The sequence below is a fragment of the Rhineura floridana genome, chromosome 1 (genome assembly GCF_030035675.1).
Source record: "Rhineura floridana isolate rRhiFlo1 chromosome 1, rRhiFlo1.hap2, whole genome shotgun sequence".
Lineage (NCBI taxonomy): Eukaryota > Metazoa > Chordata > Lepidosauria > Squamata > Rhineuridae > Rhineura > Rhineura floridana.
In genome coordinates, this window is record NC_084480.1 from 296,334,528 (window position 1) to 296,347,799 (window position 13,272).

At 41.9% G+C, this 13,272-nt stretch overlaps 1 protein-coding gene across 3 annotated transcripts in view; it reads right to left on the reverse strand.

The window, feature by feature from the left end:
• CSMD3 (CUB and Sushi multiple domains 3) overlaps positions 1-13,272 on the reverse strand; it is a 1,044,618-nt gene that overhangs the window by 860,852 nt on the left and 170,494 nt on the right. For all 3 annotated transcript variants that reach the window (XM_061605340.1, XM_061605331.1, XM_061605321.1), the window contains exon 2: positions 4,163-4,385. In XM_061605340.1, coding sequence (XP_061461324.1) covers positions 4,163-4,385 — 223 coding nt within the window. The remainder of the gene's footprint in view (positions 1-4,162; positions 4,386-13,272) is intronic.

A 13,272-nucleotide genomic window follows, 5' to 3' on the forward strand; every position in this document is an offset into this window, starting at 1 on the left:
GTCCTTTCTTACCTGCAGCAGTTCTCCAGTGCTTCATGCAGAAGTCTTTACCAGCCCTATCTGAAACAATTCAAACAAAAACTAGACGTGTCAAGGGATTAACCCTGGGACCTTTTGGAAATGATGGGTTCATGTGCCACTGAGCTACCAACTACTGCAACACAATCTACAACATAACCCAAATAACAACTGTCCTTATTCAGAACAAAAAAGCAATCAGGGCATGATGAGCGATATGCTTTCTCAATTCCTAAATGCACAAAAGCATATGTATTTATGTCAAAGGAATGATCAACTATCATCTGAAAACTGGGTGGGCAATGTTGTCTTTTAATGAACCTCATGTTGGCTTGTGTGCATTGTTGTGTGAAACAGCATACATTACGTTGGAGTTAAGTTGAACAAGAAACTTCTTCAGAGCATGTTAAGAGTCTTTATTAAGACATTAAGGCCAGAGGCTTATGAGTACATACATGTAGAGATTCTTCAGTCACCCCCCCTTCTGGGACATCTCTCTCCATAGATGAACACAAAAGACAGCCTCTCAGCTCAGAGGCATAATTCAGAAGAGCAACACATAGACTCTATTACAACTATCCCAGCTGTTATCTCCCGTTACCATGACAACCTGTCTGACCTTCAAGTCTGCTCTCTCAGGCCAGACATGGCAGATAAGACTGCTTCTCAAAACACATGCTTGTAACTTTCCAGACCTGATGAAAACATCCTTAGGCAGTACGCCCTAATGCCAACAGCCCCCCTTTTTATCATGTCTGTAAATCCATTACAACAATAACACATTTCTACAATACATCTTGCAATACATTTCAGTACATTGCACCATACATTTGCGGTTCAGTTCAGTACAGTTCAGAATTACATCTCAGTACAGTTCAGAAACTTTATTCACTCAAACTCTGGTTCATTCCAAGCCTTGTCACCAGTTTGCCAAATTTCTCCTCACACAAAGGCTTGGTCATTATGTCAGCCACCATGTTGTTAGTGTCACAAAATTTTAGGTTAACAAACCCCTGCTGCACACAATCCCTTACGTGAAAGTATCTGACACTAATATGTTTTGTTCTCTTGGTATGAGCTTCTGATGTGGCTATCTTAATGCAGGTCTGATTGTCTTCATATACAGTAATCGGAAATTGCATATCAATGCCTATCTCCTGCATGAGCATTGCGAACCACTGTAGCTCATTACAGGCCTGTGATAGGGCCACATACTCGGCTTCTGCACTTGATGTTGCAACCACATTTTGTTTCTTGCTACTCCAGTCAATGCATGACCCGTGCCACATCACAACTATGCCAGAGGTTGACTTACGACTGCTCAGCTCCCCTGCATGATCTGCATCCACAAAACATTCAAGACCTCCTGTCTTTGCTCCTGACAAAACCAGACTCTTTGTCTTCGTGCCTTTCAGATAACGCACTATCCTTTTAATCCCTTGCCAGTCAGCCTCTGAAGGATGCTCTACCTTCCGGCTTAAAATACTGACTGCATTACATATGTCTGGGCGAGACACCTTCACCAAATATTGCAATTTCCCTATTATGCGCCTGTACTTCTCAGGATCTGTACAAGGTGTCTCCTGCACACTCTGTTGGAAAGCCACAACCATTGGAGTCTTCACAACATTGCATTCTGTCATGTTGCATTCTTCTGTGATCTGATTTATTTTACTTTCCTGACTCAATGTTATGCTTCCGTCTTCTGCACGCACAATATCCGTGCCTAAATAGTGTGTGACAGGCCCCAAATTCTTTGTGTCCACCTGCCTGCCCAGTTGCTCATTAAATTCTTGTTCCTCTTGCTGCTCATGATAAAAATACATGATGTCATCAACGTAAACTGCACAGAACGTGGTTTTCATCCCCTGTCTCTTTATATACACACATGGATCTGCCTTGCATCTTTGGAATCCCATTCCATGCAACACTCTGTCCAATTTCTCATTCCAGCAGCGTGCACTTTGCCGCAGTCCATATATTGATTTATGCAGTTTACACACGAACCCTGCCTTTGACACAGAACCCGGAGGCAGTTCCATATATATCTCCTCTCTTAAATCACCATGTAGGAATGCCGTCCCTATATCGTAGTGATTTACACTCATGTTCTGCATCGCTGCCAGCTTCAGCAGCACACGAATGGACTCATGTTTCACAACCGGGGCGAAAACAGCATCATAATCTGTCCCATGCTGCTGGGTGAATCTCTTGGCAACCAAGCGTGCCCTGTACCTCTGTACTTCCCCGGAACTTGCTTTCTTCTTCTTAAACACCCATCTGCAACCTATGGCCTTTTTACCCATGGGTAACTTTACTAATGTCCATGTGCCATTCTTTTGCATGGCTTGTAATTCTTCCTGCATGGCCTGCTGCCATTTGTGCTGCTCTGCCTCAGGCATCAGCCTGATTGCTTGAAATGATGCTGGCTCTTCTAGTACTCTGTGAACTTCCTCCATCTGGGCAGTGAATACCGACGGCATGCCTTTTACGGCTGTCTGTTTACAGCCCTGACCGTCATTCCCTTTCCGCCCCATTGAACTCAAGGCATCAGCACACTTCACACCCATGGACAATTTAAACAGTGAATCATTAAGGCTTCCCTGCAAACACACTTCAGCCCCCCTCATTATAAAACATTGGTCTTGGTGGAACAAAACTGAATAATTACAACTCACCAGTTTGCCCACTGATAAAATATTATGAGCCAAGTCCGGAACGAACAAACAGTCCGTCATAATGCCAAGCTTGTCAAATTTCACGAGACCACGTGCTTGTACGGATTTCCGTGATCCATCAGCAAGTAAAACAAAGTCCTGCTCATTTGTAGACGTGTAAAACAGACTCCTGTCTTTAATTAGTATATGGCTTGCTCCGCTGTCGACAATAAAGTTAATTTGTTCCAAGTCTTTAGACTTCTGTTTACAAACAAAGTTCACACTACCTTTCTTCAAGCCTCCGTCCCTGGAGTTTCGCTTGACTGGACAATCGCGCTGGAGATGTCGACGATCTCCGCAAACAAAACAAGCCTTCAGCCTCTGTTGCTGCTCCTGTTTGTTTTCCTGTCTGCTTTCGGCAGCCTGCTCCGGTTCGGCATATTTCTCCTCCTTGTTTCTGACAGCTCCCACCGGCTGGGCTCTCAGCGCCTCCTGCCTCCGCTGCCATTCCTGGGACAAATCCTGCAACGCGTCCCACATCTTTTTAGCCGACGGCTCATCTCTCACACACATCAGTAGAGAATCCGATAGAGCCAAGATTATAAACGCCTGCGCTCTCTGGTCTCGACGCTTCCAGGCCGCGGTCAATACCGCCGGGGTTTTTTCTTCAATCACGTCCCATAAATCCTCTGTTATCAGCAAAGCCCTCATCCTCGGCTTCCAGCTGGCAAAATTCTTCTCATTAAGTCGTTCCATCGGCAAGCCTCCCGCAGACAGGTTTACAGCCATGTTGCTCACCTCCGTCTGGTTCAATCAATTAAGCTGCCCTCTCTGGAACTCCATCTGCAGTTCAGACCAGCAACTTACTCCCGTGTAATGCGCTGTGGAGCGTAACCATCCTCTGCTACCACTGTTGGCTTGTGTGCGTTGTTGTGTGAAACAGCATACATTACGTAGGAGTTAAGTTGAACAAGAAACTTCTTCAGAGCATGTTAAGAGTCTTTATTAAGACATTAAGGCCAGAGGCTTATGAGTACATACATGTAGAGATTCTTCAGTCACCCCCCCTTCTGGGACATCTCTCTCCATAGATGAACACAAAAGACAGCCTCTCAGCTCAGAGGCATAATTCAGAAGAGCAACACATAGACTCTATTACAACTATCCCAGCTGTTATCTCCCGTTACCATGACAACCTGTCTGACCTTCAAGTCTGCTCTCTCAGGCCAGACATGGCAGATAAGACTGCTTCTCAAAACACATGCTTGTAACTTTCCAGACCTGATGAAAACATCCTTAGGCAGTACGCCCTAATGCCAACACCTCATTCTGTAATTTGATTTTAGCATCCACTATTGAAAACAAGATAAGCAAGATGGATGAAAAAAATGTAACAATTTCAGTTCCAGTATTGCCAGGAAATAAATATTAGGAAATGTATTAATTTGTAGCAAGCCATATTTAGATAAGATGTCAACAATATTTACCTTGTCCTGAAGTTTGTAGGATGAGGATGCCCATCATATAATGATAAATAATCGTATTCTTCTTCTAGAGCAAAAGACTGAAATACTATCTGTATTCTGTTCCTTTCTTCTGCAATTATTACCCATGTACAATTTGCACCATTTGGATATCCATATGGGAAGCCAGGGCTTTCTATGGTACCATTAAGTCCTTTTAAAGTTCCACCACATGTATAAATAAATCCTACAAACAAGAAGAAGAAGAAGAAATTAATAATTATCATACATACATTACTGGATGAAACATGTTCTTCCTCATCTTAATACGTCAGTTAAATATTCTGCTCCAATTCTTCAATGTATTTGTATAACTACCATCAGACACATCAATCCAATATAGGTTTTTCAGTCCTATATAGGTTTTGAAATAGGTACTTTTCAGTGATGGCCCCTAGATTATGGAACTCACATCCAAGTTGATGCATTTAGGATGAAGACGTAATATTTATTAGCTTTCCATTTGGTTGTGAAATTCATGTTCCAAGTCCTACAACAATTTCTGCATGTACATCTAGCAAGATGAGTATGCAGCTTTCACTAGCGTCATGAAAACTGTTTCCTTTAACTTTTCTTGGCATGTTGAACTCTACTGGAGTCACACCTTAAGTCCATTTCAAAAACACAGGTTAGAGCAGAATACTGTGACCTAGTTGCCAAGTAGAGCTGTTTTCCCATTGGAAAGTGGAGAACATTACACTGGTGACACTGGATGCTAATAGGTTTCTCAAAGTGCTGTTATTAAGCAGTAAAACCCTGAACAGTTTGAGACCTGATTGCCAAAGAGATTGCCCTTTTCTTCATGCAGAGCTGCAGTCAAGATAAGTAATTATTAGCCCTTAACACAAGGAAAGGATTGTAATGCTTTTCATGGAGAGCTTCACTTCACAGTTCAGGTTCTATTTTCTTTCTATGATATATCCATTATCTTTCTTAATAATATTAAATATCTCATGGTGGAATAGGCAACTTCTTAACATATTGCATGGATTAAAAACCGACAGAGCTTCCATATCACTTCAGATATATATTTAATAAATAAATACATTTTATTTATTATTTATATCCCACCTTTCCTCCAAGAAGTTAAGGTAACATATGAGGATAAAATGAGGGGAATGCCACAAACAACCTTGTGACGAAGGTTAGGCTAAGACACTGTTAAAGGCAGCCAGTAAAGTGGGAACGAACCCTGGTCTGAGTGGGAACTTGAACCCTGCTCTCCCACGTCCTAGTCCAACACTCTAGCTACTATAAAACACTAGCAAAGTAATAAACTAAGACAGCTCCAAGATTGGTGATGATGTTTGTCCCCTGTTCTGCAGGTATATTTGGCTTAGGGCGGTATATAAATTAAATTAAATAAATAAATAAAATAAAAGGGAAGACTGTCAATCCTGCAGATCCAGTGTGACCCCCAGAAAGGCTCCTCTTTGCCCTTGGTAAGTGAAGGAACAAGGGAAGTGTACTGGGGTTGGGAAGGACTTTTGGGACAATAAGGCCAGTGAGGATGAGCTGGAGGGCATAAGCTGAGAATTCTTCTCCATGTCCAGCTTTGGTCTAATCACAACCACACATTGCCTGAATAACCTGTCCCTAGCTTCTCCATCCCCCATGAATCCAGAAAAGCATATTTCCCTTATGGTTTTGAGTTTTTTAGTACAAGTCCAGAAGAATAATTCTATGTTCAAGTGCATGGGACATGGAAATCCATCCCAATCAAAATCCTTGTCCTTGCAGTGGTTGTACAATAGCAGACAGCGTGGTGGGACCAAGGCAGGTGAATCACTGCTGCTTACTGCGAGGGGAAGAGGTAAGGCAGCCGGTGATGGAGGCCTGGTGCAAATGCACCGACTGAAACTCTGGATTGGCTCAGCCGGTACATTTGCACCACACTGACCTTGCTGCCTCACTCCTAATCCTCCTGGCAAGCAGCAGCTACTTACTTGCAGGGAAGTCTGGTGAGCACCTCCATCCCACCATGCTGTCTGCTGCTGTTATTTTCACTGCACGCTAGAGCAAGAAAATGAGATCCATTTATTTTTACCACTCTCACCTCCTATTTGAGGTCACACTGCAGTATCCAATATATCAGGTATGGGGAATGTGTGACCTTCCAGGTGTTGTTGGACTCCATCTCCCATTGACCCCAGCCAGCATGACCAATGGTCAGGAAAGATGGGAGCTGTAGACTTATCAACTTCTGAAGGGCAACAGGTTCCCCATCCTTACAATAAATGAATGGTCTAACACCAGTAGCCTTGGTTCCTCTGAACTAGTTCAGAATAACCAGTCCCTTGATCATATTGGCCTGCCCACAGTCATCCGCTACCAAACTCTATCCCCTAAAGATGTCTTATTTCCCCTCCTTGGAGCCTTCATCAACTCATGATCTATTTTAAATCCCATCTGAAAAATGATCTATTTCTATTTATTATTTAACTGTGGCTACATTAGTTAACTCTGTAAAAGCCTTTGGGATACATTTGGTTCAGATATCACTTCTTCAGAATGAAGGTTGAATTACTTATGAAGATAATGCTGAATTATTTACACTGGCTGTGCCTCAAGGTCTGGGATAGAATTCTCAGGAGATGTGGCCTCCATGTTTTTGCCAGGAAGCGGAAGGATTCCACTCTCAATGACCTTTCACTCTGTTTTCCACTGGGGAAAACTGGATGTGCTTCTCAAAAACACCCAGCTTCATAGTCAATTAAAACTTCTGAATGCTGCCGCCACCACCTGCAGCACTACCCACTTTGAATGTTTCTGTCTTCAAAATCAAGGACATAGAACAAATAATTTTAGGAACATCTCTATTCTGAGGTAAATGTTACAATTCTAACTCCCCAAAAAACTCTGAAGGAAGATGTATTGGTTCCTTAGGAGAAAAAATCCAAACAACTCTTGGAACATAGAGAACAGAAGTGAAGAAAACATGATAGTATTGTTGTGAGTTTGAGGGTTGGAATGGATGATCCCTGTGAGTGCCCTTCCAGCCTCTGATTTGGAATCTTGTGCCTTGGGATGAGGGGCTGGTTCTGCTGAAGTTTCTTTTGTTAAGCTAATAGAGTGGCCAGTTTGCTAATGGGTCTTTCAAGTGCCCAGCAACTGGTGAATGGGCCAGGAAGATCCTTTTGTCATTTAAACTCTGTAGGGGAGCGTCCCCCCCCTTCTGGCGGCTAGCAGAGGTTTGGGTTTTGAGTGTGTTTAGAGTTGTCTGAGAAAGGCTGGGAACTGGAGGCAGGCAGAGAAGCTGTCTCTCTGCACCATGGCTTTAGGATGCCTCCTGTAACACTTATGGGAAAGCTGGATATTGGACTGCTGATGTCTTGAACACCTCCATCCTCAGCTCAGGTTGGAATGTGTGTAAATAAACAAACCATATTTCATAAAGACACCACAGTCTCCGCTGATCTTCTTCTCAAATGAAACCAAACCCTGGATGAGCGCAGGGACCCCTGAAATCTCACCGCTCGGAGATTGGGGAGGGACGCAACAGTATTTTTATCAGCACAGCTGGATTTTAATTTTATATGCCTTGCAAGGGAAACCTTTGTTCCTGTTACTGTTAGCGAGAGATCAAATCAGGGCTGAGAGAAAATGCCCTCCCCCAAATCGCCATCTCCAAAGATGGAGAATAACATTTTTGTATGTTTGTTGGTGTTCTTCTTACTTTCCTTTTTTTTCTGTGTTACTACTGTTTCTACAGAGAATCTAACCTAGACAATTATATTTCTCTCATTATTCATCCTAGAAATCTGTGTCAAATTTATTTTTATTAATTTCAAAGCCTTTTTATTGGTCAATGTCATATGATAGTAAAGACAGCCTTTTATGATTCAAACTGGTTATGCTCTATTTCTATTTTGGGCACATTAACAGTTGAATCTGAAATTGCAGTTTGATGTAAAATCAGACTGATTACAACATGTTGCTACTAAAGCAATGACTGTAGCTATTGGAAAAAACAAACTTGGCCTGCCAGGATGCATGTTTTCAGTCTGCTATGCTTAAACTACTGCACTTAAGGAAAGGTGGGCATGATCAATTAAAAACATTGAGCACACCTAGAATTTTGCTAGAATATATTTCACCTCCCACAGTTTTATCTTGTGCAAAGTGAGATACTGCTCATGTCCATTGGAAACTATTCTGCAGAACAGTCAGTGCCATTATTCCACAATTGTTTTTGGAGGGTTTTTTTAGTGTTGCAAAGTGTTGCTGTACTTCACATATACACAGAAACAGAAGCAAAAGAAAATGATTTACTATAGGAAACTTCACTAAAATTGCAAAGTAAATCAAACATATTCAAAAGTGACCATCTGAACTATATCAACTGTTTTAATATTGTTGCTTCCTCCCTGCTAAAACAAGATCAGCACAGCACATGTCTTGTATCTGTTATTTGTGCTGATTGCAGGTGTTGCCACCACTCACCATATGCTCAGAGGCACATGTTACCAAATTCTTCCAAACTACACAGCAAGTGGATTGGACTGTGAAAGACCAATCCAAATGGTGTTTGCATTCTGACAAATTTGTAGGGCAGTACAATATCTCAGAGAGGAGATCAGGTCTCCTGCTCTCCTGGTGCATTCACTATAGCTGCCCAATTTCCCTGCTTTTTAAAGTTTGATAGAAATATCTGTTGGCTATAGGTACATTCTTAAACCGCAAGGATTTTTGCCTATTAGTGAATTTCTCTGCTTATTAATCTGGGAGGTAAGAAATGGGATCCTCTGCAAGTTTGCTGAAAATGGATTGATCATTTGCAGTTCAGTGGGAATTACTCCGAGTGAAGATGCCTGCCTAACATTAATAGGCAGGAAGTTCCAGAGAATGCTTAAGTGCTTCCACTAAAAGTCATTTTGGAATGTTTGTAAATGTGCAGATTTTGCATATAAAAGCAGTTGAGTGGACACATGTAGGGTATGGTGATCCTTCAGGAAAATTGCTCCCAAATAGACCAATTCAGTGAGCACTAGAGAGAACAAGTTTGCCCCTAAATGGAAGCACATCAAGGGAGAAATCCCCCTAGACCTCTTCTTTCTGGCAGGCTAGTTTTGTAACAGTAGGGAGTCCCAAACTCTGGTTGTAATCCAGTCCATGAAAAAGCTAAAATAAAAATAAAATAGAATAAGAATAATTTTTAAAAACTGCAAAAGCAACAGGGCAGGCAAGCTGAACAATGATATGCAAATGCATTTGATTTGAATAATCCATTCTGAAAGCAGATTTAGCACTTTCTATTTTAAAAATAACGCAGGGTGTTTTAGCACTGATTTCTAGGCTTTCTTCGCTTTATATGTCTCAGATTTCTTTGCATTGCCAATGAAAGCGCATCATCCTGAGCAGACATACTACAAATGCCATTTTGGGTTTCAGCGTCTGTCTATCTCTCTGGGGGGGGGAAGAGTACAGGGATGGCTCCAGACATTTTACTGCCAGAGACAGAGCTGCAAAGGGCACCCCAACCCTGAAAGCCAAGATGCATTGTACTAGGTAAGTTCGTTTGGCACCTGAGGCAGAGAACCCCACAAGCACCTCTCCCTTCGTCCCTGGCAACAGAAATACAGCAATATTCATAACAACCAAAATCAGCTGAGGGAGCCACTGCATTTTGGCTAATGGCTGGGCCAGATGGCCACCCAGATAGCAATTTCAATATTGGGGTAGGGGAATTCACAGCAAGGATCAAAGGGCTGATCTTGGATATATTTAAGCTTCAGTTTCAGTATTAACAGTGCTTTTTTTCTGTTCCAGTTATTTTTAAAATGTCATTGTAACCTGAAACATATATAGACATATTCATATGTGGTCTGAAATACAGTGGTCTTCGCCACCCCTTCCACTTCTCCAGAATTCTGTCTGTGACACATAGTGGTGGTGGTGGAAATTCCATGCCCCATTAAAGTTGTTCCCTAGAAGCTTCAAATAAAACTTCAAAATCCAGTGCAGAAGAAGATCTCATTTGGATATGTCTTATGCTTATGAATGGATCTACACAATTCCTTTCACCACACACTGATCATGCAAAAACGGCTTATGTAAAATTGGAAACACAGTCACACACACAGTATTGTCAAAGTGCATCAGGTAATACATAAAGATTGAATAAGTTCCTTAAAGTGACCACATTTCCATTTCACTTCTGGCTGCTTGCAATTATCTTCAAACATGACTCTTCTATGCACAGTCAGCATTGTTCTTCAGCCTTGGATCCCCAATGTTGTCAGACTACAGCTCCCATCAACCCCAGCCAGCTTAGCCAATGGCCAAGGATGATGGGAGTGGTAGTCCAACAACATTTGGGGATCCAAGATTAAAAAACAGAGGTTAAGAGGATTCAGAGCACTTCCTTCCTGCTAAGCACAAATGTTGATCTTCCATGAATCTGCTAATATATAATGCTACATCTTAGAGAAGCTGATTACATGAACGTAATTGCCAATCCATTATTTTTAAAGAAAAAAAAAAGCTAATCACTACAGGAAAGGATGAAGAGGGAGCCGCCATAACTGGCAATGTGTGTGCTTTGCATGCAGAGAGTCCAAGAGTGAATTTCTAGCAATTCCAGTTAAAAACATCAGATAGCAGGTGACGGGAAAGACCTCTGCCTGACACTCTGGACAGCAGCTTCTAATCTTAAACTACATGGATGAATAGGAACCTGGAATAAGGCAGCTTCCTATGACATGATGAACTGCCTGGTCTCTTTAACTCATTGATGCTAGCGCATATTTTAACACAGCAGTGAGCAGAAAGCTTACTTGTGCTGTTTCAACATGTATGTCCACCAAAACGATTTCTGATCACCAGGTTAACACAACACCAAAGTCCCTTTCAGATGTCAGATGGGGGAACAAGATTGTGCATACCTGATCTTCATATGCTCATAAGAAGGTCTGAAATGGTGCATACAATTGTACATGCGTGAAGCTCTTTCCAGACAATTGGAACTCTTCAGAAAGCATATATCTAAATCATATAGCGCCTGTATTATACAATGTTCAGGATTGTTAAAACAAGAGGGGATTGTGAAGAGCTCCGAAAGGTCCTCTTTTTGGAGAGAAAAAAACTTAATTAAACATATATCATCATGGGGTCTGAACTGCCGGTGACTGACCAGGAATGAGACCTTGGGGTCATAGTGGATAGCTCAGTGAAGATGTCAACCCAGTACGTGGCAGGTGTGAAAAGGGCAAAATCCATGCTAGGGAACATTAGGAAAGGAATTAAAAATAAAACTTCCAATATCATAATGCCATTATACAAATCTATGGTGCAACTGTATTTGAATAACTGTATACAGTTCTGGTTGCCTCGCTTCAAAAAAGATATTGTAGAGTTGCAAAAGGTTCAGAAAAGGGCAAGCAAAATGTTCAAGGGGATGGAGCAACTTTCCTATGAAGAAAGAGTTGCAGCATTTCAGGCTTTTTAGTTTAGAGAAAAGGCAAGTAAGAAGTGACATGACAGAAGTGTATAAAAATTATGCATGGAGAAAGTGGATGGCCCCTCTCTCATAACACTAGAACACTAGAGACATCCAATTAAGGTGAACGTTGAAATATTGAAGACAAACAAAAGCGAGTACTTGTTCACACAGTGCATAGCAGTGGTGGTCACCAACTTGGATGGCTTTAAAAGAGGCTTAGATAAATCCATGGAGGATAAGGCTATCAATAGCTACCAGAGCTTGGATAATTACTTTTAAAAAAGAATAAATTACAATTACTGGTACATGGTCCCAAAAAGAGTAAATTACCGTTACAATTACAATTGTTCTGAAAGGAATAACTTTACCGTTAAAATAATCACTACAATTACAGTTAAATTACTTAAAAAACAAACTAGAGTGCCTACAAGGTGCTGCCCTTGCCTGCTGCACACCTAAGTAGCCTATAACAACATTAAACATAAACACACACACACAGAAGTAGTAGTATAATTCTTTTTATCCACAAGATAGCAGTGGTAGTCTCTTCACTGGTAAGGAAGGCAGGGAGGGAGACAAAGGCCACCGCTCAGATCTTTGCATATCAACCCAAGTGCAACCCCCCCACACACATACTCTCAGCCAGCAAGCATTATCTCTCTAACTCAACCACCTCCCAGACCCTGCCCTGTCACCAACTAAGGCACACCCACCGAAGCAAACATTTTACCCTGGGCTGCAAAAAAATTAAAACACTGCAAATGCAGCAAAGTAGCCAGGGAGGGCGGCAGAGGCCGCTTCGCGTGCCAAGTGCAAACACAGTACACACACACACACACACACACACACATCATCATCATCATCACCTCCACAGTTCTTTATCTCCATTTCACTGCTGCTTTCTTTTCCTCCTTCATCCACGTCCTTGCCCTCTGGCTCCTTTCTCCATGTACTCCATTCTTCATTACCACTGTCCATTTTGTAAACAATTGTTTTCTCCATTCCACCTCCATCTTGCTCGCTACCTCCTCCCTCGTCTCCTCCTAAACACCCACAGAACATGAGGGAAGAGGGACACTGTGCAGAAGCCCAGTTTGAGGCACATGTTTTTCATTCATGAATCAGAGGAGCAAAGACTTCCCCTTCTCCCCCCCCCCAGTAACACCCAAAAGTAATGCTGGAAACATCACAATTACACCTCAAAAGTAATAAAACTCCTCCTCCTATTACAATCAAAATGTAAAGAAATTACCTACTCATTCCTCAAAAAAGTAATAAATTACAAGTAATTTATTTTTTGTAATTACTTCCAAGCTCTGAGATGGCTATGCTCTGCCTCCACAGTCAGAGGTAACATTCTTCTGAATACTAGTTGCTGGAAAGCACAGGAGGGGAGAGTGCCCTTGCGCTCAGGTCCTCCTTGCGGGCTTCCCATAGACATCGGGTTGGCTACTGTGAGAATAGGATGCTGGATCAGATGGGCCATTGGTCTTTTCCAGAAGGTGTTGTTGTTCTTAACTAAAAGGGTATTTCATCTTTTACTCCTGAATGTGAAAATTTACTTGACTGGAAAGCCTTGTTTGGAATGATGTGAAAATATACCATCAGGGTTTCTCAGGTTATGGGCACACCA